Source organism: Simochromis diagramma, unplaced genomic scaffold, assembly GCF_900408965.1.
Source record: "Simochromis diagramma unplaced genomic scaffold, fSimDia1.1 OVJJ01000715.1, whole genome shotgun sequence".
Classification (NCBI taxonomy): domain Eukaryota; kingdom Metazoa; phylum Chordata; class Actinopteri; order Cichliformes; family Cichlidae; genus Simochromis; species Simochromis diagramma.
The window spans coordinates 2,187,772-2,215,016 of record NW_024387128.1 but is presented as its reverse complement, the minus strand read 5'-3'; the positions used below and the strand labels follow the sequence as shown (position 1 = coordinate 2,215,016).

The 27,245-nt window shown below is 38.0% G+C and overlaps 2 protein-coding genes across 4 annotated transcripts in view; one reads left to right on the top strand and one right to left on the bottom strand.

The window, feature by feature from the left end:
- The window catches only part of rsu1 (Ras suppressor protein 1), a 42,888-nt gene extending 32,318 nt beyond the window's left edge, over positions 1–10,570 (bottom strand). The window contains exons 1-4 of one of the 2 annotated variants that reach the window (XM_040047078.1): positions 10,440–10,570; positions 10,175–10,289; positions 8,776–8,826; positions 3,507–3,627 (exon numbers count right to left, since the gene is read on the bottom strand). In XM_040047078.1, coding sequence (XP_039903012.1) covers positions 3,507–3,627; positions 8,776–8,826; positions 10,175–10,283 — 281 coding nt within the window. In that variant the 5' untranslated portion in view covers positions 10,284–10,289; positions 10,440–10,570. Of the gene's footprint in view, positions 1–3,506; positions 3,628–8,775; positions 8,827–10,174; positions 10,290–10,439 lie in introns of those variants that run through there. The other variant, XM_040047079.1, reaches the window with a different exon arrangement.
- Positions 10,571–11,511: 941 nt separating this feature from the next.
- Positions 11,512–26,112, top strand: trdmt1 (tRNA aspartic acid methyltransferase 1). 2 transcript variants are annotated; one of them, XM_040047076.1, is made up of 12 exons: positions 11,512–11,644; positions 14,601–14,710; positions 14,790–14,866; positions 16,107–16,178; positions 17,074–17,139; positions 18,610–18,679; positions 18,782–18,865; positions 20,418–20,734; positions 21,963–22,020; positions 23,621–23,750; positions 24,846–24,962; positions 25,790–25,898. In XM_040047076.1, the coding sequence occupies exons 1-11, from the start codon at positions 11,581–11,583 to the stop codon at positions 24,956–24,958; spliced, it is 1,161 nt and encodes a 386-aa protein (XP_039903010.1). In that variant the 5' UTR covers positions 11,512–11,580; the 3' UTR covers positions 24,959–24,962; positions 25,790–25,898. The 2 variants fall into 2 exon arrangements, with proteins under 2 accessions (XP_039903010.1, XP_039903011.1); XM_040047077.1 differs by lacking the exon at positions 24,846–24,962 and having other exon boundaries at positions 25,790–26,112.
- Positions 26,113–27,245: the final 1,133 nt, after the last annotated feature.

The following is a 27,245-nucleotide window of genomic DNA, read 5'->3' as shown; positions in this document are numbered from 1 at the left end:
TAGTGACTGTAATATGATTTCTACTTCTTCTTCTATACTTCTTGATCTTGCATTTCCACAATTACAGATTCCCATGGTACAAATCTGAATTTTTTGTTTGGGCCTTGTCCTTGATGATTATCATGAACATCGTAACCAAATAAATAGGAACAAAACAAACAAAAGGTGTGAACAGACAGATTAACAGAAAAGGAGGATTTGATAATGGAGGAGACACCAGCTGAATTTATGCACATATATGCTTTCAGGTAGAAGGAGCTGACAGGTCACAGGGACAACCGTTCTATTTGAGTTCTATGTGTTTGGCAAATGAAATTACGAACCTACGAGATCCAATCACATCAATGCAAGTCCAGCAACACACATACACATGCGCACACACGTACAGACGCACACTCACAAAACAAAAAAATAAACAGAAAATGAAAAGTGAATGCACAGCCTGAATAGTAGTTTGAGGCTTAGACTATCCAGATCATGTTTGTTTGTGGATCAATACACACCATGGCTCCTCTCCTAATCCTCCTGTCACTGACATCCTGCCTGTGTGAGGCTGCACCCATATCTAGACATACACATACATTCACTTCCAATTTGTGACACAGAAACTGCAGTTTTGATTAGATTAGTTTGTAGTTTTTCTGTAACACTAAAACAATAAATGAAAACTCTTGAGTATTATTTGTGTTGTAAATCACTGGAGATAACCCAGCAAAGAGTCACATAAAGGCTGTGTGTTTGAGCTGAGGTTTAAGCATAAAACACATGCTCTTTTACTCACTTGCTGCTCATCAAATAAACAAACCAATTTAGATAAATTGCTGTAATCAAATTGAAGCTGGAGTAACCTGAGGTTGCACAGACTTAAAAAGGTGGAAAGAGATAAATTTACTGTATACAGTAATGTGTACACACTGGTGTGAGAAAGTATTTCCCCGTTCAAACATGAATGGCCTGTCATACCAAAGCACTGAAATTAGATTCAAGTCCAAAACCTTAATTTAATTTTGTTGAGCCATTCAGAAATAGACTTGCTTATGTCCTTTACATTATTGTCCTGCTACTTAACCAAAGTGTGCTTGAGCATCAGGGTACAAACTGATGGTTGGACATCCTATTTTCTGGTAGAGACCATAATTCGTGACAAGTTGTCCAGGTCCCAAAGCAGCAAAGCAGCCCTGGACCATCCACTATCACCAACGTGTTTGATTCTTGGTATGACAATGTTTTCGTGAAATGTTGTGTTAGCTTTAGGTTATATTTAGATGATATCGTGATTAAACAGACCTGGCAGTAGTTAGCCCTGGGTGCTGGCAAGTGAAATTGAACATGTAGTTAATCATATTATACTAGTAATATTATACTGCAGTTGTAAATGGAAGTTATCACAGTATAGTGGTGCAATAGATGAGCCTTTCTGCTAGTTGAAGAGTCTTCCACAATATTTTCATTTTTTTATTGTTCATTTATTTATTTTGATTCACTTATTAATATATTGATATTTAGTGTCTCTGGATCGATGCAATATTGCCATGCAAAATATCACAATACTGCGCCATATCAGTTTTTCTCACTTACCTCTATTGCACAAGCAACCTTACCTCAAACGATTCAGTCTGACTTGGACTGAGTACAATTGCTCTCCGCAAAGTTGTCAAAGGTTTGAAAATGATTGCTGTCTAATTTAAAAATACAGATTGCCAACATGTTGTCATCAGTCTGACTGAGTCTTTTTGATTTGAAGCGACTCGCCTCAACTGGCTGCCAGCTAATTGCACTCTGGTGATAATGCTTTAGAATTGGAAGGTTGCAGAGAACAAATGTAAGAGTTTTATTCAAATTTTTGTTAAATGTAAACATCTAGAGATATTTGATTCTTGATGATTTATGACAGTTAATTGCTTTACAATCATAAAAAGATTTCATTTAATAGCCATCTTGACACCATTTAATCGCAGGCTAATGGACTGAAGACATAGTGTACATTTTCATTTTCACTGCTATACTGATGACACCCAGCTCTATCTATCTATGAAGCCCGATAACACACACCAATAGTTAAACTGCAAGAATGTATCAAAGACATAAAGACCTGGATGGCCGCTAACTTTCTGCTCCTTAATTCAGATAAAACTGAAGTTATTGTACTCGGCCCTGAAAATCTTAGAAATAAGGTATCCAACCAGATTCTTACTCTGGATGGCATTACCTTGGCCTCCAGTAACACTGTGAGGAACCTTGGAGTGATTTTTGACCAGGATATGTCCTTCAACGCACATATTAAACAAATATGTAAGACTGCGTTCTTCCATTTGCACAACATCTCTAAAATGAGAGAGCATATTTCTCCTGTTTTGGCTTCCCTTCATTGGCTCCCTGTTAAATTCAGAATTGAATTCAAAATCCTGCTCCTCACATACAAGGTCTTAAATAATCAGGCCCCATCTTATCTTAATGACCTTGTAGTACCATATCACCCTATTAGAGCACTTCACTCTCACACCGCAGGCCTACTTGTTGTTCCTAGAGTATTTAAAAGTAGAATGGGAGGCAGAGCCTTCAGTTTTCAGGCCCCTCTTCTGTGGAACCAGCTTCCAGTTTGGATTCGGGAGACAGACACTATCTCTACTTTTAAGATTAGGCTTAAAACATTCGTTTTTGCTAAAGCATATAGTTAGGGCTGGACCAGGTGACCCTGAATCCTCCCTTAGTTATGCTGCAATAAGCATAGGCTCCTGGAGGACTCCATGATGCATTGAGTTTTTCCTTTTCAGTCACCTTTTTCACACACTATGTGTTAATAGACCTCTCTGCATTGAATCGTACCCGTTATTAATCTCTGTCTCTCTTGCACAGCATGTCTTTTATCCTGTCTTCCTTCTCTCTCCCCAACCGGTCGCAGCAGATGGCCCCGCCCCTCCCTGAGCCTGGTTCTGCCGGATGTTTCTTCCTGTCAAAAGGGAGTTTTTCTTTCCCACTGTCGCCAAAGTGCTTGCTCATAGGGGGTCATGATTGTTGGGTTTTTCTCTGTATGTATTACTGTAGGGTCTACCTTACAATATAAAGCACCTTGAGGCAACTGTTGTTGTGATTTGGTGCTGCATAAATAAAACTGAATTGAATTGAATTGAAAGCAGTCTGACTCCGTCTTACGGCAACATTTATGGTAAGTTTTAGTAACAGTGTTGGTATGCTTGACAATTTCCCTGTGTAGCAAATAAAATAACATAAAGCAAATAACTTTATTAGATAAAACAGATAATGAAAGATAATTATGAGGGCATAATTCACTGTTGAAAAAAATGTGACAAACTGCAATGTATCGTATTGCAGTACTTAACATATTTCAAAATATTAAAAATCCCAAAACACTGTATCATGAGCAAAGTATTGTGACAATATCATATTGTAGAGTTTCTGGCCATTCCCACCTATATCCAGCATGGACAGCTAGGGAACAATAAAGAGTAGGTGGCGATTGTAAACGAGGTAACAATAGCACATACCCAAGGTTGAGGTGTTTCAGCTTCTGAAGGCTGCTGATCTGAGTAGGAAGCTCTTCAATCTGGTTGTTGAACATGTTTAGAACTTCCAGGTTCTTCAGTTCTGAGATGTTAGCAGGGACAGCTGGAAAACACCAACACAGGGAAAATAAATGATAAGTATATCCAGCATACTGGGAACATTAGCACAAAAACACACTTCTCCTGGATGTCTGAAAATATTGATTGTGTGGTACCACACAGGTACCATCTCTACAGCGAGGGTACCATCAGCAACTCGGGCCTTGTTCCGAGACAACTGACTTTTTAACTAACCCTACACACCCACCATTTACCAGGTTGTTTACAACAAAAACATACATACTGTGACAAGAACATCGCCTTCCCAACTCTGATCACCAGTTCATCATCATCAACTTGATTAAACACTGTGTTGACCAACCTTGATATAAGATTGAAGAGTATAAACGAGGTAGTTTTACTCTTCCCTACTATTTACAGTTCTACTGATGATCGGTGGACATTTGAACAGAGACAAGTTATTAGAAAGGATAAACCAACTAGGCCCTGACATGAATGCTGCCAGGAGGATGAGTGTTAAAGTGGTGAGGTCTGGGCATACTGATAGGCTTCGTAGGACTTGCGCGTGAACGTGTGTGTGTGTGTATTTTTAACTTGTTAGTTGAAATGTGCAATATCTACTTTCTACATTTTAAAAATAATTGAAGATAAATCTGTGGAATTCAGATCAAGCCTTCCACAAAAACAACATTAACACAAAACACAAAGTCTGTGTCTTTAAGGTAAATATTGTTTCAGTCCAATTTAAGATTATATGTGGTCAAAAGAGTTTGAAAGAAATTATGTATGAAGGTATTACCACTGTTTGTTAGATTGACCACATATAAGTAGCTTATCTTAATGGCATGCCCGTCTTGGGCTATGGTGGGCTAAAGACTGGGGTGGAATTGTGGGACTGGGTGGGGATGGTAGGTTCTTGGTTCAGCCTTTGCTCCCTGGTCTCTCGTTGGGTGGGATTGGACTTCACCTTTCTTGCTTCTTTTAATGCACAGCATTAGCCTAGCACAAGCTCACCTATCAGATTTATAATAAGTGTATTAACTATAGTTGTTAGGAGCAGATTGGGATGATGGTGGGATGCTGCCCCACACAACACAGGACCCGAAGAGTTTCAGGGCGATTCAGAACAGCGTTCGGGACAGATCATCTCCTTGGTAAATTCCACACTTGATGGTGACTCGTGCAATCGGCTTTATGCTGGCATCTGGTGTTTTTTGCCACATCCTCACCGATTTTCTAATGAAAGCTGTTAGGGTCCTGAGTCATAGGCCTTTGTATAGACAATCTAGGTGATGCACAGGTTGGTCAGTGTGGTATTGCAGTCTTGAGTGATTACTCTGTCTACTAAGACCTTGCGCATCACAAGCTCACCCCTCTGGTGAATCTTCCAATTGCCTTCTGGACCCTGCTCATGTGTTGAGTCATGTGCCTGCTCATCTTAGCTGCTGTGACGCCTGAGGTCACTAGTTGGATAGGACCGCACCCTTTTGGGAATCCTTCAGGATCAGGACTGTCAGGCCTTCTGTTAGCCATTGCAGGTGTGTCTCATTCATTAGCAGCTCATTCGTTTGTACTGCCAGACGGCCATATCTTCTTTAGCCAGTAGGTGTGAATGATGCCTTTGCTTTATATCATGAAGCGTGCCAGTGCCCTACGCTGAAAAACAGGCCGACACCATTATGTTAGCACTTCCAAACTTCACTGTTGGTATGGTGTTTATGGGGTGATATGCAGTGCCTTTTGACCACGGAACATGGTGTTTATTATGGCATCCAAAAAATTCAATTTTGGTCTTATCTGACCAGACTATATTCTCCTTGCTTATCTAAATATTGTTGAGCAAATTTTAAACGCCTTTCAATATGCTTTTCCTTCAACAATGTAGTCTTGCATGGTAAGCATGCATACAGTTTAGATATTCTTCTGTAACCAATGCCATCTGGAAGGTCTTGAGAGAGCTCTCATTGGTTTTACCCATCATGAGATGTTTCTTGTGTGACACCCGTTTACAGGCCATCAGTTTGGACTGAACCAGCTGACATTAATTTGCACTAAGTGGCAGGATTACGTTCTAATTACTGATGGATTTCAGCTGGTGTCGTGACTTTCCATGCCTTTTTGCACCCCTCTTTCTTCATGTGCGCAATACATTCTCCCTGTGTCATTTCTTGATTTTACACATAATTTATGGACATCTATGATTTGATTTCTATGCATGTGTGGATTAGATGGGTTGTTACCGACATCTAGTAAGAATTTTAATGTCCCTAATGCCCAATTAGAAACATATTTAGTGACGCAATCAATACTTATTTTCCGTGCTGCGTGTATATCTTTTTATTATGTCCTCTACACTGCTGTGGGGAAGAAATGTAAACCATATATTTCTTAAATGAAAGATATACTGTACATTCTTTGGCATTATTAGATCACCTTATTTAGTTTTTTAACTCATAAGCTAGTGTTTTACATGACTTGAAGACATACAAACTGAATAAACACAAGACCAGCGTGAAAGTGTGAGTATATGCTAGTGAAGGAGGACTCGGCAGGCTTGAAAACCACATATTAGTGCTTGTGATAATATGACAGCAAACAGTAAGGTGTGTGTAAGTGTCAGTGAAGTCTCTTCTCATTCCTCCTGTGGGCCACTATCAATGAAATACCACAACCTCCTAACCATGTGAACAAACCTACAGTATTTATGAGGCTTTCTGTACAATATATGATATTGATTTCCATACAGGCTCTTTGGATGGTTGGAGAGCTACTGTATTATTAGTTTGCATGTTCGTGTATTTGAACAAGAAAACCTTTTCAGCCATGCTTGAAAACACTGATATAAAGAAAAGTTTGGTGCAGCAGGTCTTCAATACCTTCTTTATGCCAGTAGTATTCATCATTAATCATTTAAATGGTCTGAAAAATCACGACACAGAAAGATCAGGTGTGAGAATGGGATAGAATCAAACGTATAGAACAATATAAACCAGAATCCTGAAAATAAGAAAACATTTCTGTTAGGAGACAGTCACCGTTTCCACTCCTTTGGAGTTCTAAGGTAATATGATCCAATATAATATTACAAACAGTATAGACTGTCCAGTTTTTAAGACAAGTGTTAAGACACTTGTCTTAAAAACTTGACAAGTGTCTTAACACTTGTCTTTCCTCTATTATTAGAGGAAAGATGATCCTCTAATAATAGAGGATCATCTTTCCTCTATTATTATAATACAGTCTTTACGTTGCAATAAAAACCACCTTGACATGACTTCTGTTGTGAATGGGTTTATAGTATTACAATTATAACAGTGCATTTATATTATAGTACTGCACTGTACTGTAACTGTTAGAGTAAAAAGTATTTCCGAAGTGCTGTGAAACAGAGCAAAGAAATTTTTCACACAGCTTCACCAAACATCCTAGTTTTATTTTGGATGCTTACATTTTACTTGTTTTAAAAAGAAACTAAATTCACCAGCAGCAATGCATTGTCTCCAGATTCAGTTTTGCTGCTGACTGCTTGAGGTGTTTCTTCAAAGTGAACAAAAGATGTGTTTCCAGTATCTTTCTCCAGGTCATCTTTAGCATATTTGAGTCTATATCACAAGTTGAGTTCTTATTGGTCCGTAGCCTCCTAGCCCATTGATGTGCAAGGTCTAGTGATTGTCTTCTATGAAACTACAATTCACAACTTAGCCAAGTCATTCATTTGTATCTTTTGGGACTTTTAGACACATCTCTCACTAGTTTTTGAAATGTTTTGCTTACAGCTCAAGCCTTTGCTGAAGTTTTTATAATGTGTATAAATTGGAAGCTAACTCTCAGTTTTACCTTGATTTTACAAGCTTTAAGCTAAGGCATATCACTGCACAGCAGTGGTTTGTGCTATGGCTTAATAAAAAGGTCAGTTTTTTAGACGATTAATAATATTGATCCTGGTCTTATTTTCTCTGAAATAATTCCGTTATTGTGTGCAAATAGGAATGCTTAGAAACACTATAGTGAAAATCCCTTGATCTGTTAACCTAGGAAACCTTTGGAACACACACAGACACACACACATCCTACTTCTTCATGTAGTTTTACATTTAGTTTATATTTCTCATAATTAGCTTTTATGAAAAATGTAAATGATCATTTTATTAACATCACATCAATCAGCAAGACACAATAACCAAAACCCAAGATGTAGTTTCATACCAGTATAAAAACAGCTTAGGGAATGTGTGTAGTGAGCCTGTGATGACCTCTGCTGGTGCAAAATACAATCACATGACTTCAATGCCATTAGATATTACAAAGTAGTCCCCTCCAGTTCCCCATTTATGATATAAACGGTGTCTTTGTTTCAGGTGTTAAACATCCTGCAGATCAAGTGTATTTATGTATGTATGGGGATTTTATGCAAACAGCTCTTAGAACAGAGCTAGTTAAACAAGGATGGGGAATGATAAATCAATATGAACACTACAAGTAGTCCAATGGAACTCCTTTATATGTCTACACCATCTGAAACTCCAACCAGGGTTTACCATTCACTCAATATACAGCAAGTATATACACAACATGACCTTGCTTCAAATTCATGCCATGCTTCACTTGCCCAGTGATGCTATCTAACAGGACTGAGAGATGGGCTCCTATCTCTGTCTGTTATACCACGAAGGGTGGACTGGTTCAGGGCACCATCAATTTATTTACAGTTGTGGTCAAAAGTTTGCAAAAACTCATCACTATATTCATGCCCAGTATATGTAATCTTTTGACCGCAACTGTATTTATAAACTACAAGTCTTCAATCTGTTACTGCTTGCCCTGTTGCACAAATGAATAGAATGCCTTTATTGTCATTATACAGATGTACAATGGGATACAAATGAGTTCAAATCCCAGCTTTAGTGGTGAAAAGAGAACAGTATGAATGTGAATACACAGACTGGGCCTACCACTGACATAACAGGATATTATGGTTAGTTGATGCTGTCCAGATGTTTGACTTGAATAGGATTTTTTATTGATTCTAATATGCCAATGCTTTCCTTTTAACATAGCCTGCAGGCTAATTATTTTACAATATGCCTTACTCTAGATCTGACAATAGTTAAAATGATGGCAAGCTTCACAGGGTTGTTTGATGTTAAACAGCTTAATATCTGAGAGAGCAGAGAAAGAGATAAGAAGTTACCTGTGAGCTTGTTGTGGCTGAGGACCAGCTGAGTGATATTAGACAGGGTGACTGAAACGACAAGGAATATCAAGTCAACAAAGCAGTAACAGATGACAAAGTGATGACAAGGTACAAGTGTGTGTTATGTTGTTGCACTGATACCACCAACACAGAGTAGAAGTAGTAAATATATAATACATTGTATAACCAAGAGTCAAAGTTGGAACAATCTGGAATGAGGTTGGGCTCATAAGCAGTTAAATCTGAAAGGCAGTTAATACAAAATGTTACCGAGTTCATTTTTCATGGGCTGCAATGTCAAGAACCTGCATACAAAGACTCCTGACAAAGGCTCCTTGATACAAAGTCTTTTCATGGGCCCGCATGTATGTATTCCTGCTCTCACGGTACTTTTGCATCTAGCCACTTGTAGGCAAATGTTTATATTATACATCCATTCATTCTCTTCTGCTTATCCTGTTCGTGTGGAGTGAGGGGTGTGAGGTGTTCTGCAGTCTCTCCCACCTATCATGGGATCACTGACTCTCACGCCTAGGCCCCATTTAGAATCATCAGTTAACTTAATCCCACTAACTGCATGTCTTTGAACTGTGGGAAGAAGCTGGAGAACCCGGAGAGAACCTATGCAGAACCTATGAAAAGTTATTGTTGAAGCAAAACAGAGTTATGTATAAGAACTCAATTCAAAAAGTAAGGGAACATTTGTTTGGCCAATTTCTTTGTTGTAACAATTCTTTTTGCCAATAAATGTCAGGATACCATAAGAAAGCCTGTTTATTCCATAACTTCCTTCAGGATTAATAAAGTATTTCTGATTATTTGCCCTTAAATGGTGCCAAATTTAATCAACTAAGTAGAGTATGAGTATGTGGTTTCTGCCCATGAAAAACTTCCAAATCTTCTGCTACTGATACTTCTGCTAATTGGACTGAATGAATTAAGTCTGAAGAAAACTGACGTACTGAAAACTTAATGATCTATTCATTTAACAAACGGCCTCAGCAGCATGAGGAAGAACCATACACAGCCTGCCCCGTCCTCCTCGTTCATCTTCAAGAAGCGTTATTACAACAAACACCTGACCAAAAAACTATTTCGTTACTACTTATTTTAAGTGAATATATAATTCTGTTTTGGCCAGCAACAACAGCTTTTCACATCACATTATAGTCACTGTACAACGGTACACACGCTTTAAACATGACGCTATTAGAATACCACAGTTGGAAGTGACGGTCGCAGATGGCTTTCAACAATGTATATTAGTCAGGAGTGGGAACACCAAGCAGTCTTCTCTGTGTGTGTAACTTCTGTGTTATTTCTAGGGTACTTTGACTGTTACGTTAGCAGGCTTAAGAAAGTTTCGAGCTTAAATGGAAGACGGTCTTTTTCTTACATAGTCCTGGGATGTCGAGCATGTTCGAAATACCCCTATCGCACATCTCCACCTCCGGAAGGTTCTTATCTCGACACTCCTCCACAATCTTCTTCAAAGACTTGGACATTTTTTCCTGAAAATCCAAAAGATACAGACGTGTTTAGAAACTCGTAATCTGTAGCTACACTGCAACGCTGAAAGGGGAAGCTCCGCCTCTTCACAATTCTTCTATTTAGCAACGCAAAAAACGGAAGACAGTTGTGTTGATACGAGATGGGCTTACCGTTAAGAAAAGACCGACAAAAAAAGTAAAAAAGAAAAGAAGGAATTTTAGATTTTTAAAATCCTGACACAGCCGTCCTTACAAGCGCACGCCCTACCGGAAGTTTATGTGAGCACTACCATTCCATACTAGGATATTTCCTGTTCCTAGACGCGGTCAGCCACACCTCGGCTTCAGTGCAGCGGTGAACAACGTTGTTAGCAACATTGTTCAAAGTTTAAAAATAGTTTAAAAAAAATAAATGATACTGGATACTACTACCGTTATAACTACTATTATTATTATTTAATAATAGTTATATACAGGTCTCCCTTGTAAATGAGACATCGAGTCTCTGGGACTACCTGTAGAAATAAAGATAATATAACTACCAGTTTGTGCTAGCAAAAATTTAAAAAAAGTAAGCTAAAAATGTATATTTTCTATTTAATTCAATTTTATTTCACAAATGTTATTATTCTCCCATTTTGTTTTATTTTTCCATTTATGTTTCCAGTTTGTTTTCCATTTATTTATTTGAAGACGAAATCGCTAATAGATTTCTTTTTATTAAGATGGGACAAATTATTTTGACATCACTGCTATAAGGCAGAGGAAACAGGCCAAAGGAGGCATGCAAGGGGAGCTATAATCAAGGATTTGTAGATGTATGCTTTGCAGATGTGCAGATTTTGCAGATTTTTTTTTACCTGAAAATACATAAAGCTTGGACAGAAGGATTCTTTTTTTTTTTCTTCATTTGTCACCTTTTTGAGAAGGTCAAATATTCTGCCCTCTCCTCTTTCTGTGTGGTTAAAAATATATTATATTGTCACATTGTGCTCTGTTGTGAATTCATACTGGGAAAATAGGAGCAAACACAATCAAACGTTTTGGATATTAACAGAGATTTGCTCTTTCAGAAAACGTCCATTTGGATTTGGTACATGTTGTCATTTCTGATTTATTTTGAGGAATATTTTGTATTTTGCATATGAGAAGCTCGAGGTTAATTAAACTAACGGGCCTGTCGCTACCTGTACCACATTCCACACCAGCAGGTGGCGGTAATGTTCCGTGTTCTTTAGTTGCCTGATAACCTTTATTGAATACGAAGAAGAAATATGCACCGCATCAGCACGCCGAGGTAGTTTATTTTGCCATGGACAATCTACGAGTACTCGAGTTGTATAGTGGCATTGGTGGAATGCATTATGCGTTAAAGGGTAAGCGTATTTGTGGTGGATACAAAGATTTGCTTATTTTGATTTTACTGGTCTATCCAACATGAATCCGGAAACACTGTTGGACTATCATGCCAGCGCCTTTACTGCCATGCAACGCTCAAAAGTCAGGCCCGTGTTTCGGTTAAGTTTACGTATTACTTGAAGACTTGTGCTGGCTGTGGCGTGACAGCCGAAAAAAGTAGTAAGAAAATGATGACTGAGTGAATCGGAATCCTGATAGGATGGGAAAACTGCCTTTACCGTAAAGAAGAGTGTGCAGTGGGAAACATCATGCTGTTACACGTGTAGAAGTCAGCTTTGAAATATATACATTTTTTTTTGTCTAGGGCTCATTTCACAAACGACATTCTTCTCACAGGATTAAGTCACTCTTTATTTTTTCAGCTAAAAAGTGCCATCGACATTAAACAAAAGGCGTTTTTACTACAGCTCCGACCAAAAGGGCGGCATGAACTGCAACAAATATAGTATAACATATATTAACTGTTCTATAAAGAGATTTAAAGTGGCCAAAAGAACTTTCTTGATTATCATGTAGGTACAATAATGCAAAATCTTAAAGATATATACAAAATAGGCAGTTCTTTATTTTATGTATAACCCCTTCATAGATCCTATTGACTAAAGTCTACATACCAAAATAAACAAATACATTGCACATTAAATATGACACATAGACAGAGATCGACAGAGACAAGACACTCTTGTCAGTCCTTAATATCAATTATTAGCCTTTCCAATGAGTTTCTTAATCACTGGACAGATTCTGTCCAGCCGTTGCAAGGTTCTGCTCTCCATAAGATCTGATGCTACCCCAAAACAGTGCCTGTATCAGCTGAAGAAGTTCATTAAGGCTCACAGAAACTGCAGAGGAAAAGGAGACTGTTGTTTATTCAGCTTTTAACAGAATTTCTTTTCTGAAGAACGTCAAGTACCGTGCTTTACTATGCCAGTACTGTTTGAGCTTTCTTCAGGAAGCTGATCAGCAATGTGTCAACAAGACAAGGTAACTGCTGAGGAAGACAAATACATGACAAATGCAATACATCACTTTTGTGCCAGTCACAATCGATTTGTTAGCAGTTGATATTTGCATTACATGTGCTGAGTTCAAACATCAATTTTTGTATCAAAGTGACCCAACCGTCCTCTCATCACCATGAAGGTCACCACAAGTCAAAGACTCAACAGCAGCTTTCAGTGGAAGAGCCTGGCCACATCCCATTAGGTCAGAAGCGTAGAAAGAGCATACCCTTTTTGGAAATCCACAGGGTTGCGTGTCCACAAGGGTCAAACTGTCAAAGAGTTCTACTGATAAAGATGTTTAGCACAAATGACATGGACTGTAGGACATCCATTATTTGACCTCTCTGTGAGGAAGAAAGGGTGAATAGTTCATGTATGAGAAAGGTAGCATTAATCTCAATTTAATTGTTATTTTTATAGCTTCTTAACAGGCAGGAATATATTTCTTAAATTGGTATTGATTAGTAAAATAATAAGCAACAGGCCCAAAATAAATAAAAACATATTTTGGTGTTCATTTGAACCTTGCAGTTCAAAGTAACAGGCTGCTGCATACTGCTGTCATTTATGGTTGAGCCTATTTTCTCCTTTTCTCCACCAGTTCACAGCAAAGGTGGAGCTGACAGGGACGGGTAAATGAAATGATACTAATCAAGTTAAATGCAACACATTATCTCATTTTAATAGTAACAAAGACTTCTTTTACATCAAATTAACGTCCCTCCAACTTCTGCATTATATAAGCATGTTTCTCTGGCCAAACACAGATTGAGAGAAGGTAGGAGTCATCGCCAGAGCATTTTAGTTGTTTTAACTCACGTTGACCACAGTTTGTGGTTAAGTTAAAAACGTACATAAAAAAGTTGTTGGTTTTAGCAGGCGTGAACGGCCTCAAAACTGCTGACTGTTTACTGTGCCATTCTATTTTGGCTCTCTCACTAGCAGCGGGTGCACTGTTGCTGACGTGTGGCGTAGGAAGAACAGAATGACATAGAACTGAATTCTGTAGAAAAGTCTCGTGGTCGAAATGTTGTCACCAACACCACATCCAGCTGTTTGACTCAGGGTTGAACTGATAATTGATCCGCAGCCTGTTACAAGTATGGCTCACCACATGGCCTGACCACCACACCATACCAGAGACAGTGGAAGTAAAATTTTCATGGAATTTGGGGAGGAGATGACATTGATGAGAATGTCAGCCATGCAGACAGAGTCACAGTCGTTTCTGATCACACCTCATTTAATGATCAGTCATTTGTTACAAAGGCTTTTGCAATCAAAAGTTTTGCAGTAGAGCACCTCACATTGAACATTGAATATAATGGGTCTCTACACACCTTTGCATGCATTCTTTCTCACACTCACCTGCCTAATATTATGTCACCATTGTGCTCCTGCTATTCCACTCTGTGCCTTTTTAGCACCCTGTGAACACCTAATAATTTAAATAGTCAGATTGCCAGTAGACAGTGGGCCTGATTGTGGGGTGTGATAGGGTCTGCTGAGGACTGGTAATCATGTTTCTGGTTTTCTTGTCACTGGTGGAATAATAAACCACATGGCTGTGTGGCATTAAGTTGAGTTGGTAATCTGGGACGTAAACAGCCATAACCAGGACTACACCATCTGTTGTCACCTGTCATTGCAATCCCTCCTGCTTTCTTTTTTTGCCTGCATTATCTGTTGACCTGTAGAATGTAAAAAACAAAAAACAATAAAACAAGCGTCTTCAAGATCCCAACTTTTTCCATCAATGTGATTTTTTTTATTTTAGTTTTTTTTAATAATCTGGTGAGAAATTAAACTGTGGAATGATAAACTAGAGCCTTAGGTAAACCCGAAAATAAAATGAAATAAGTAATACAATGCAACTCATTATTACTATTATTATTTATCCATTTTGCAGAGAGTGGCATACCTGCCCAAGTTGTAACTGCCATTGACATAAACACCACAGCAAATCAAGTCTACAAGCACAACTTCCCTGACACTCCCCTCTGGAACAAGACTATAGAGGTTAGTGATCATGGAGCGTTGGTCCATTGCTGATCAAACTATCAATCATATTTAAAATCCTTTTCTTTTCTTACTTTAGGGCATAACGTTAGATGAATTCAACAAGTTGTCTTTTGATATGATATTGATGAGTCCTCCTTGCCAACCCTTTACCAGGTATGATTTCAGTGTTTTGTATGTACTAAAATCCAAAATTTTGCAATCGTGATGATGACGTGATGAGAATGATCTCTTATTCAGAGTTAAACTATCGTACAAAGCCTGCATCGTAAAAAAGGCAATTTTTAAGACTACAGTGGAACCCCGACTTACGAATACCCCATTTAACGAAAAATTCAAGTTACGAAGGCACTTAACGGCAAAATTTCTGCCTGTGTTACGGCACAATGCCCGTGTAACGAAATCCGCTGGCTCTGATTGGCTGAGCCCACAATGCCTTCAGAATCATGTGACAACCCTCTTGGCTTTCGTACTTGCGCTTCGCTGTTCCACTTGAACGATGTATTGTTGTTGCAGTTAGCAATTAACCTATAGCCTATTGTTCACTCAAAAGGCGCGATGGGTGCTTCGACTTACGAAAATTTTCAACTTACAAAAGACCCTCGGGAACGAATGAATTTCTTAAGTCGGGGTTCCACTGTACTTAATTACGTAGATATAAATAAATCAATAAAAACAACCTTTTCACTAATCGTCAGATACAACAGACCATAATGAGTCTTTGTGAAGATAATGTAATAAAATATTTAATATTAATATTTCTGTATGAACGGGTGACAAATTCCCTTATTTTGAGTTTTCATTGCATGTTTGTCACAGTGAAATGTGGCAGATCATCAAACAAACTTATATTTGACAAAGAAAACACAAGTGAACATAATCATCATCAGGCTGTTGTTGTGTATTATCGCTATGTAAATAAAACTGAAGCTGTATTTGGGCTTTGTCTGTAGTGTTCTTAGTGAGTTTTTCCATTTTTCAGAGAGCTGTTGATGACTTCCTTTAAAAAGGAATTACACTTCCAGCCTGTAAATGACAAATGCATAGACTTTTTTTAGTCACTATCACTACATGATGTTCAAAATTAAGACAACATGCTTAACCCAAAAGTTTAGATTCGGGTCCCCTAACCTAAGTTCATGAGTATAAAATTAAATTTCATTTAGGGGGATAAAGGTTGACTAGTTGTATTTCACTCCATTTCACACATTTCTCCCTACCAGCAGATGCCCACTGTAAAACCCAGAAACTAGTTTCTCTCTAACAGGACTTTAACTGTCTTAGGTGCAGCGTAACACACTGAAACGGGGACCAGCTTGATATAGTCAGCCTAGAAAAACACTTTTGTTGAGCAACTTAAAACTTGTTCCACCTTGTTTCGTTTGTTTCTCCGCAGGATAGGCCTTCAAGGGGACGTTACTGACCCCAGAACCAAGAGCTTCCTTTACGTCCTTGATCTTCTGCCAAGGTCTGAAAGATCCAAAATTTCAGTCAACTTCTGGAAACCTAAATGAAATGAAAAACTACACTAACTTTTTATTTTGCTTAACAGTCTTAATACACAGCTACTTTGTTTGCTTGTAGTAGCCATTCAGATTATCAGATAGGTAGCTATCAATTTTAAGAAAATCAACCAAATTGATGTCAAACATTTGTGCTACATTTGTGCTGGCTCCTCGGTCTAGGTCGGGTTATGGGGGGCGTGGTTTGTGGCGTGGCTGCAGGGGAGGCTGACACACCTGAGTTCGATCAGCTCATCAAGCCTCCCCTGTATTAAACGTGAGGTGATTGTTGTTGTGTGTGCCTGTGGCTGAAAAGCGTGTGATGAGAGCAGCAACTGGAAATAAAGTGCGTTGGTCCGTCATTGCTGTCACACAATTGTTTCAAGCCTTGAACTCGTGCATGTTTAGGGCTGCTCTTATAGTATCCACTGATATTTTGTGAGTGTATGGCAGTTACGCACTTGTGCATGATGCTGCCGACTACACCTCTTTATTAGCCAGTTTCCCAGACATGAATTAAGCCTAGCTTAACCATTTCAAAAGTACTATAGGCTTCGGTTAATACATGACCATTTACCGGGAGCCAGCTGTTTCACAAAACACACTCAAGTCACTGTCATTGTGCTCTTTCCATCACACTGAACTTGTGCAGCAATGTAATTCTGTGTCCATGTTCATGGCTGACCATTTTGTTGGCTGCACTATTTATATATTTCATCAAATGGCAGTTCCAAACACAGATTAGCAAATGGTCCAAGGTCTCTTGATGCCAGCTGTGGTTGGATATGCAATAAGACTGATTTCTCTCAGCAAACTCTCCCATGCTTTGTTCCTAACGTGTATGTGCCATTGTGTTATTAGGCTGCAGAGGCTACCACGTTTCATCCTGCTGGAGAATGTGAAAGGCTTTGAGACCTCCTCTGCCAGGTAATTACTGGGCACACTAAGCACATGAAGGCCTGAAAGCTCAGCAAGTAACATGGAGAGTAAGCAGGGAGTCTAGAAATCTACCCATGTTTTCTCTATCTGCAAAAAATCCAAGAGTAGTCTAGTAATTGTAATTGAGTAAATAGAATAATTGTATAATAATATAGTCATACTTCAGTTGTTGTGGGGGTTTTTTTCACAAAATGTACCACCATATTGATTTCAGTAAACACATTTATATCCAAAATCAAAGTGCAGCATGAAAAGAACATCCACAGACATGCACTCATCTATTCAGAGAACATGACGTGTTAAGAAATATTTATTTTCACCCTGTTTTTGATCAGTTTCTGACAAAGCCTGTGCTCTTTGAACTCTAAACATACTTATAGAAATGATCAAAAGAGGCCGGGCGGGATTGAAATGACATCATGTTTATGAGACATCATGATGACTTCTTGATAATCTAAAAGTCATAAAAAATGCCGACACGATTGATTGGTGTCGGTTGAATTTGGAAGTGTGCTTACTTACAAAGAAAGAACAGTGAATAATTTTTATGGTTCAGAGATTTTAATGGTGTAAGAGAGAGAATATTAACCAACAATTAAGAAAAAACATGAAAGTTACAAATTGATTTGCAAGTCGTTGAATGAAATAAATATTTGATCCTCTGCAAGCCGGTTAGAATACTGGCTCCCACAAACTGGCTGTGTGCTCAATACACAGCTTAAAATCAATCAATCAATCAATCAATCAATCAATTACAGATACATCTGATCTCAACGTATGTGTAGGTTGTTCTTCCATTCCAGCCACTCCAACACAATGGGCAAAAACAAAAAGCTGGTATATAATGTCAGGAACAAGATTATACATACCTGCACAGGCTGGAATGGTGTCACAAGTTAACAGCAAGAAGCTTGGTGACCAATGTTGGTGCGATTAATCTGAATTGGAAGAAATGCAAAACTATTATTAAACATCCTCAGTCTGGAGCTCCATGCAAGATGTTAACTCCTAGGCTGCTGAGCATGAGATGTGTGTCGGATCGGTCCGAAACTACTTTAAAAACTTTAAAAATAAAGCTTCATTAAAAGAAAACAAGTGTAAAACGACAGAATATTCTTTCTTTGTAAGTGAGCAAATTACAGATTCATTTTTTTGATAACTTCTATAGAAATTAGAATTGTAATAAAAGTTAACATGATAAAAGGATCCTTATATTAACATCTTCAATAAACAACTTTAATGCAAAATCAATACTGTGAGAAATATTATTAAATGGAATAATGCTGTAAAGAATGTTATTAATGCAATTATAATGATGCAGGTTATATGGCAGCAATAAAAGAATTTCTGTATCTCCACAGTCTCTAATTCTAAAAATTACTTTAATGATTATACAAATGTGAAAACTATACACAATTGAAGACAATAAAGACATAACTATTTTACTCAATTCTGTAGGGCACGTTTGGTGAAAACGCTGACGGAGTGTGGATATACTTTCCAGGAAATCATGATCTCACCCATAAGTGTAAGAAAGACAAACTCTTACTGACTTGATTAGATTACTGAAGTTTGCTGATAATATAAGATGTTTCTTTGTGCCCATTTCACTGTTATATTCATTAATCAGGTTGGGATCCCAAATTCAAGACTTCGTTATTTTCTGATTGCAAAGATTTCCACAGAAGATTTAAACACCCAGGCACCTTCAAAGGTGAGGTATCGTGCAATGTGTAACAAAAATTGTTATTTTGTATGTTTGTGGGGTTTTTTTTTTAATATGAATATGTTCAAACAGCTGTTATGTAACAATTATATTCAGCACAATATTCCTCAATATTAATATTTTTCTCAAAAAGAGCACTTAGTAAAAATTGTTGATGTGCCAATTTACACAAGAGCTGGACTAGAAATCGTTGGCAGCAGATCTTATCGAATGATAATATGGTTATATGGACTTTCCCATATAACCAGAGGAAAAGTCAAACGGAGCTGGCGATGCAAATCAAGCATTTTGTATAAAATCAAAATGGCGTCATTTTTAAAATGCCACCAATTTGCTAGAACATTTAGAACACAGTCGTATAATAATCACACAGCCAGATCATGTATGTTTGCTGCTATGGGGCCAGTAAGCATAGCAGTATTGTGTGTCACTTCTCAGACAAAACCTCTACATCAGTACTGATAAAGGAGCAGAAGAAGACAAAACTAGAAGCAAAGAAATTGCTTGTTGTTTTTTGGTTTTTTTGGTTTTCTTCATAGTTTTTTCCATTTTTTAAAAAAAAGCAGAGGTGACGTCAGTTTGGTGTCAGCTTTGTTGTATGGCGTGTTTGCCAGCACCGCACAGCAGATATAATGAGACCCGTAGTCTTCTTTGATGTCCACATGAAGTGTGCTGCCTGGGCCACATGTACAGTTGATGCATTGTTATGTAAATTGTCCCCAGAGGAGTCAGCAGAATCACAAGAACTTAAGAGCTATATGGACATTCGCAGTGACTCAATGACTTGAAGAAAATATTATTGTTAAGTAATCGCTGTGTTCATATATATAACCTCAGTCTTAGACACTGTTTCAAAGAGGCTGAAATGAGACAGATACTTTAAATAGCCAAGAACAACTTCACTTTTCACATGAATTTTCAACGTATTCCTTATTCGCACTGGGTCATTACAGCTGGTAGCTCGGCACATTTGATTTTTTAAACATACAGATTTTTTTGCCCTTCCTTGCAACCTTTCCTGTCCCCTAGCAGATTTGTTTCTCGTCCTAGAAACATCTTGAGATCTTTCGCTTGTTAACCAAATATGAAAACCCAGATTTAAAGTACATTTTCTGACAATTTGATGATATCACCAACAAATGTCACAGGCTCATATGATTTGGAAAGCCTTGCATACTCAGCAGGATTCATAATTTTGATTATGTATGCATTGGTTAGCACATCAACAAGGTTTAGAGCTCCAGCTGGGTTCTCCCCAACTGTCTGGAGTTCTCCCTGTGCCTGGGTGGGTTTCTTCCATATACTCCAGCGTTTTCTCTCAGTCCAAACATATGTATGTTACTGGTGATTCTAAATTGGCCATGGATGTGAGGTAGATATAGTTTTTAAACTATGTAGAATAAAGTGTTATATGAACGTATGGTTAGATATGGTTATGAATTGTAATCTAAGTCAGTTTTAAGTGGCCACTAAGGACCCCACAGTGCTCATTTGTATATATTTATGTATGTAAGATTTTATAGAAAGTTTCTCATTTTAGATTTTAGACTTCTTCCCACATCTTGCTGAGAGTGATTCTTCTGAGCATCCTACATTTTTGAGTCCTACCTGTCAAGGTGCCAGCCAGCCAGAGGAAGGAACTGATGTCCTGTTTAAGCTAGAGACAACAGCAGAAGCCCAGAGGAAGATTCGTCAGAACAGCAATTTGTCTGTTAAGCAGATCAAAGAATTCTTGGAACCACAAATGGAAGTAAACATGGAACCTTATCTCCTTCCTCCTAAAACACTGTTGCGATATGGTCTAGTCTTGGACATTGTTCAGCCCACATGCAGGAGGTCTGTCTGCTTCACTAAAGGGTGGGTTCATTAATTCTCTTCATCTTATCATCATTCCCTTCATTATTTTTAATGAACAATATGAATAGTAGGGGGCGATCGTGGCTCAACAGTTGGCAGTTCGTCTTGTAATCGGAAGGTTGCCGGTTCGAGCCCCTGCTCCGTCAGTCTCGGTCGTTGTGCAAGACACTTCACCCGTTGCCTACTGGTGGTGGTCAGAGGGCCCGGTGGTGCCAGTGTCCGGCAGCCTCGCCTCTGTCAGTGCGCCCCAGGGCGGCTGTGGCTACAATGTAGCTGCCATCACCAGTGTGTGAATGTGTGTGTGAATGGGTGGATGACTGAATGTAGTGTAAAGCGCTTTACAAATACAGGCTATTTACCATTTACCATGGTAAACAGGTTTAGCAAAGTGTGAAAAAAATTGATTGTGGAAAAAATCTTGAACCACTATTCACTTCTTTTTATTTCTCTAGGAAAATGGGAAAGCTGCAGCAATTTATTCAAACATGTGCGAGCATACATGGAAATACAGCATACAAAATCAGAGTTAGGCAGAAAAACATAGTTAGGACATTGCACACAGAGCGTGTTCCTAAAAAGTAATGTGAAATTCCAAATTTTTCCAAACTTATCACGTAACTCAAGACTAACATTCTGTTGGTAGGAAGAGAAAAGTAGATATGACTTTTGAATCTGCTGTTCACGATGTATCTCCTTTTTTAGGCCCTCTACTTCTTTTTTTCTTCCACTTGTCCAATTTCTTTTTAAGAATACACTGAACACAATGCCAAGATATGGCCAGTGTTCAGCTTACCTTTCAAACTTGTAATTTTTTTTTTTTTTTTTTTACAGAATTTGCAGTTTGCAGTATAGACTGCTAATAACGACTCACCTAAAGATACAAAAGCTGGTTCTTTGCCAAGTTTTCTGTAATGTGTAGACATAGCGTCCATCCCTTGGGTTACGCGCTCTTTCATGCTTGCATGATTCACAACTTGGTGTTAATGGCCTTTAAAAACGTTCAGGTACAATGACTGGAGTGAAACTGACCAAAAAGGCAACCTGTGTGTGTGTGTGTGTGTGTGTGTGTGTGTGTTACCAAAATAATTTTTTGTGTTTGTGCAATGGTTAATCCACCAGTATGCATAAAATCTTTAAAGTATTTTCGTTGCAGTGTCTATATGGTGTATAAATTAAATTAAAATGAGTAATTTTGTTATTTAACTTTGTTCATGTTGTTTCTCCATAGCTATGGCCGGTATGTGCAGGGAACAGGCTCAGTATTGCAGTGTTGCATGGAAACCAAGGTACGTTTGGGTTTTTGTAAAAGTGACTTTGGACCCACAGAGAACGATCTCTGTGAATGCTGCCTATTCCAGAGAAATCATAGATTAATGCTGCAGAAAAGCTAAAGAGTAAGCACACAGTTAGTTACTTTAGAGCATAGGTGTCAAACTCTGGCCCGCGGGCCAAATTTGGCCCGCAGCCTAATTACATTTGGCCCGCGAAGCCATACCAAATTACTATTAGAGCTGGCCTACTGGTATTATACAGCTAATATATATATTGTTTAGTATTAAGCTTTGCTTGTTCCATATTCAGTTTTTCAGCAAAATGTGTTTGAGTCCATAAGAAAAGATTCATTCTTATATCTGGAGGAATAAATATATTTCAATAAATATTAACGTTAGCCCGCGACTTTGTTCTAGTTTTGAATTTTGGCCCACTGTGTATTTGAGTTTGACACCCCTGCTTTAGAGCCAAATGCACTCAGTGGGGCTATTTATTACTAAGCTGATGACTGCTCATTAGAGCTCTGAGACTCTAAACTGGATTCACTTAAACATTAAAACTTTTAGTGCCCCATAGCTTGAGATATGGAAAATGCTTTAGTTTGTCACAAAGAAGTGAAATGAATCTGATTGATTGAACAGGTATTCTTGGTGTTCTAGAAGCTGTAGTTCTCAGCAATAAGAAAAACTTGGTGAAAAGTTTGCTGTTCTAACAATATACTTTTTATTCAGAAATCAACCAAAGGCTTAATCTATATGCAAAGTGGATATGAGCTGAGCAAGTACAGTGTTGGTGTCCTGTTTTAGAATCATATATTAATGCACATAGAGCGATAAAACAGTTGTCAAATTGTTTAAAGAAAACAGATTTGGAATAAAGTTGCACCTAAAAATCGATATTTATTGCCGACTCTCATTTGGGAAACACATAGCCTTTAGACAGAACTTTCCTACTCTTCCTGCAGAGGTCCAAGGAATCTTCCAGGAATAGTGATGCTATTTTCTGGATTTTTGATTGGTCAGTAGGCAGTGATTTTATAGATGTTAATCTCTAGGGTAAATTGCCTTATACCTCGGTATAAATTGAATCACCTTCATAGTAAAGCAAACCCAGGGTAAAACCTAAAGTTACCTGCCTTCAGGCTTCTAACCCTCAGTGTCATCTGATGTTTTTGTTTTTGTTTTTGTTTTTTTCACATTCCATTAATAACTCTATTTTTAAACTCAAAATTTAAGAGTAAGTCCTTGAGTAATTAAGCCCAGAAGCTTTTTACTATCTTTGAATGAGCAAAATTGAGCAAAACTCATATAAATTTATAAAGCTACATCCTAGATAGGACTCCAAAATGCACAACAGATTCGCTACTGTCACTGGTTTTGTGAGTATCATCTTACTTTACAGTTACCAAAAAAATACTCGATGGCAGCCATGCCATGCTGATATTTGCATGATAAATCTGTGTATGCTAAATATAAAACCGGTCTTACCACTGTGGTGATCCTTCCCAGAAAGGTGTATGAATGGATTTAATTCTTTTTTAAAAAAGAATTTTTGCATTTCCCGTGTAAGAAAGAAAAGAATCTTATGCTTGCTTTTGCTTTGTGTCCTGTGCAGATTGAAAGTGTCTTTATGGGTCTGGACCAGTGCTCTGAGGAGGAGAAACTTCAGCGGCTGTTAAAACTGAAGCTTCGTTATTTTAGTCCCAGAGAAGTAGCCAATCTCATGGGATTCCCTCAGCATTTAAGTAAGTCATAAGTCATAAATCTGTCCATTGTTGGAACTATGCGTCTTTAAGAATTCTTATGACCATTGTGCGCTATCAAAATCTACTTTCATAGATGGATAGATGTTACTCTTTGTAGGTGATCGTCTATAGTAGTACTTAATTTTTTGAACTATTTATTTAAAGGTCATGAAATGATTAACATTTTGTTATATTGTCATTGTATAGATGATGATCTAGGGGATTGACTGTGGTTCTCCCATTAATACAGTAAATCAGTCATTGAGTAAAATTTAATTCTCAAGAATAACATGACTTAGTATTTTGTGGAGAAACCCTTGTTGGCAAGTACAGCGATGAGATGTTTCTTGTAGTTGGAAGAGGGATTTTGATCCAATCATCTTTACAGAAACTCTCTAAATCTTTTAGGTTTCTTGGCTGTAGCTTGGCATCTCAAAGCTTAAGCTCCCTACACAGATTTCCTATAGGCTTGAGGTCTGGAAACTGGCTAGGCCACTCCTTAATGTGGTTCTTCTTTCACCACTTCTTTGTTACCTTGGCAGTATATTTTGGGTGATTGTCGTGCTGGAAGACCCACCCATGACCCATCTTTAGTGTTCTGACTGACAGAAGCTGGTTCTCGACCCCGTCCATTGGCTTTCAGAGCAGCAAAGGCATCCTGTACACTTAGAAAAAAACAGCCCGAAACCATAACGTTCACACGTCTGCGCTTGAGTTTGGTGATGGTGTTCATCCTTTCTCTTCCTCCAAACACTCAAGATGATGCCAGAGCCTTTAGGTTTCATCTGACCATAGCAGTTTCTCCCAAGCCTTCTCTGACTAATTTAGATGTTAGCAAGCGGGCTTGTACATTTGCAAGATTTCGGTCCATTACGGCATAGTGGGTTACCAGTGGTGTTCTTGGGGACTGTGGTCCTAATTGCCTTCAGATCATTAACAAGCTCCTTCTCTGTAGTTCAGCCACATACTTCATGATCATCCTCGTCCCATGGGCCAAAATATTGATTTGAACTCCAGACTGAGAGCAACTGATGGTCTTTTTATGTAACTTTCATTTCCATGTAATTGCAGTAAAATCAATTTTCATCTTCTCAGATGCCATTCAAGCTTTGTGCAGGTCTACAATCTTGTCCCCGGTGTTCTTTGACAACTGTTTGTTCTTGCACATAATGGTGGAGAGATTGAAATGGAAGAAACTGATTCAGTAGACAGGTGTGGTTTATATACATACACATGCTGGTCTGTCTCTCTCGATTAAAATGAAACTACCATTAAAGTTAGAGACTGCTCATTTCTTTGTAAGCAAACAAACTTCAAATACAGCAGGGGATCAGCAGATTTCTCCCACTGTATCTTAATATCAGAAATATAATTATATACACAATACATGTATTGTGGCTTTATTTTTTTGCCACTTATCATGGTACTACTGCTGTTAGGAAGAATACATCGTAGATGGCGTCTACTGCAGAATTATCATTCGTTTAACAACAGACTCTGTTTTCAAGTGTAAAAGTATAAAACATAATTTACATCTAACATCTTACTTTTCTGTACAAGTTAAGAAGCCTTTTGTTACATCGAATTATTAAACATGTATTAAGCATCATATGCTTAACCTGACATACAGTTGTAGGATTAGTTCCACACAACATAATTGAACTATGAAACAATGTTATTGGTTTTCAAAACTTAATAAAAACACTCAGAAATGTGCTGCAATGGTTAGACACAGACTTGTAATTCATATGTTATTTTGCTGAAACATGAAGTGGATTGTATTCGTATTTGCTTGTTGTTTAATTATTTTTTTTAAATACAGGTCCGTCGGCACATACACAAAGCAATTCACAAACGATTCTATGCTAGACAGTAACATGTGGTTTCCCATGTCTATTGGCTCTCTTTGTAGACAGATATATATATATTTCACTTTATTGATTTATTTTTTATCTGTTTCTTCTTTTTTTAGCCATGAATAATAACGTGGCCCAGTGTTTATATATTTTCTTTATCACTTTTTTCTGTTTTGTTTGCAGTCTTTCCAGAGAAGATCCCTACCATTCAGCAGTATAGACTACTGGGAAACAGCCTCAATGTTGTTGTGGTGGCAAAACTTCTGCAGCTGTTGGTCTCCTAGCACTTCTGGGGAAGACACCATTGTTGTACATGTTTGGATTATATTACAATGCCCCTGTATAGCTGAATGTATAGTTGAGATTTTGTATGAATGGTCATTCTTTTAATATTTCTAAAACACAAAAACAGTTTTTGTGATCACCATTAGCCAATTTAAAATGAATGCCTCTCACATGTGTGTATATCTTCTGTTTCAGTGTGATTTTTTTTTTCTCATCACAATATATTTTCTAATAAAAATAAGTCTAAAAACTGTAGAGCACATTTTGTACAGTATTTACTCTAGAGTTATTCAACTCTTCATTTATTTAACAATATTGTTATTTTTATGAATATTGTTACATTTCTATAGTATATACATTTATGCATTTGGTTTACTTAGTTTATTATATATACAGTTTAACCTTTAATTACTTTTTGCCTTTCTTTTTCCCCATACAGTATACTTCTGTCATTTCTGTGTATCAGTAAGTAGTATTAGTGAAATTTGGTTGCTCAAAGAAATGTAAACTTGGAATAGTTTTATGTTTATAACCTAAACGTAGTTTACATTTCTCATTGATCTCATTGGCACCCTGCTAGCTGAGCTCCATACACACTGATCCTAGCGCACAGCTTCCTGCCAAACAGGACAGCACGACAAACAGAAGTGTATATACATTTCTGTGCTGATGGGGTGCATTGTCATCTGTTGGTGTTGTTGGCGGTTCTTTGTGCGAGTCCAAAGTCAATTCAATTCACAGCAGACATTTCTATGTTGTTCTTTTTTTGGACTGGTTTTCTGATTTTTGCTCTAGCTGTAAGCCATAATCATCAAACTTGAAACAAAAAAAGGCTTAGATGATCTGAAGCACCGACATTCTCTTAGGACAGTCAAATCTAAAAATGCACATCAACTAAAACACAAAAGTAATTCTCCTTCAGTCTCCGACAGCCCTGTCATGAAGCGCCTCCCTTGCCAAATAACATCTGGACGTTACATTACCGCCATCTTGTGGCCGCAGTCGGCGGATTCAATCTCGTTGGAGTCTGTAGCTATCCCTTTAATGCCGTGTGTCCTTAGCAATGATCGGAGTCGAGCAAGCTGACAGGCCAGTAGCTTTTTCTCTAGTGGTTTGCGCAGGTAAACTGAAGGAAGAGCTGAGGCAGTAGCTCTCACTATGTCTGTTCTAATAAATCAGGCAAGTTGAACAGGTGCAATCTCAGCAGCATCTAATATGTTTAACCAGCTTTTCATTAGAGAGTGACGGTTAATTATGTCACTCACCGCTCAAGCCTTTTAATTCAGCGGATTTTGTTGTTACTTATATATTTTATTATTTAAATAAATCCAGGTGTAGGTCTGTGTTTCTGAGC

Bases quoted from the DNA above. Each gene is read 5' to 3' on its own strand.
- trdmt1 (XM_040047076.1), top strand. From the start codon at position 11,581: ATGGACAATCTACGAGTACTCGAGTTGTATAGTGGCATTGGTGGAATG. The intron at 18,866-20,417 runs GTGAGGTATCGT...TTCTCATTTTAG, and splicing joins ACACCCAGGCACCTTCAAAG to ATTTTAGACTTCTTCCCACA. The intron at 23,751-24,845 runs GTAAGTCATAAG...TCATCTTCTCAG, and splicing joins GGGATTCCCTCAGCATTTAA to ATGCCATTCAAGCTTTGTGC.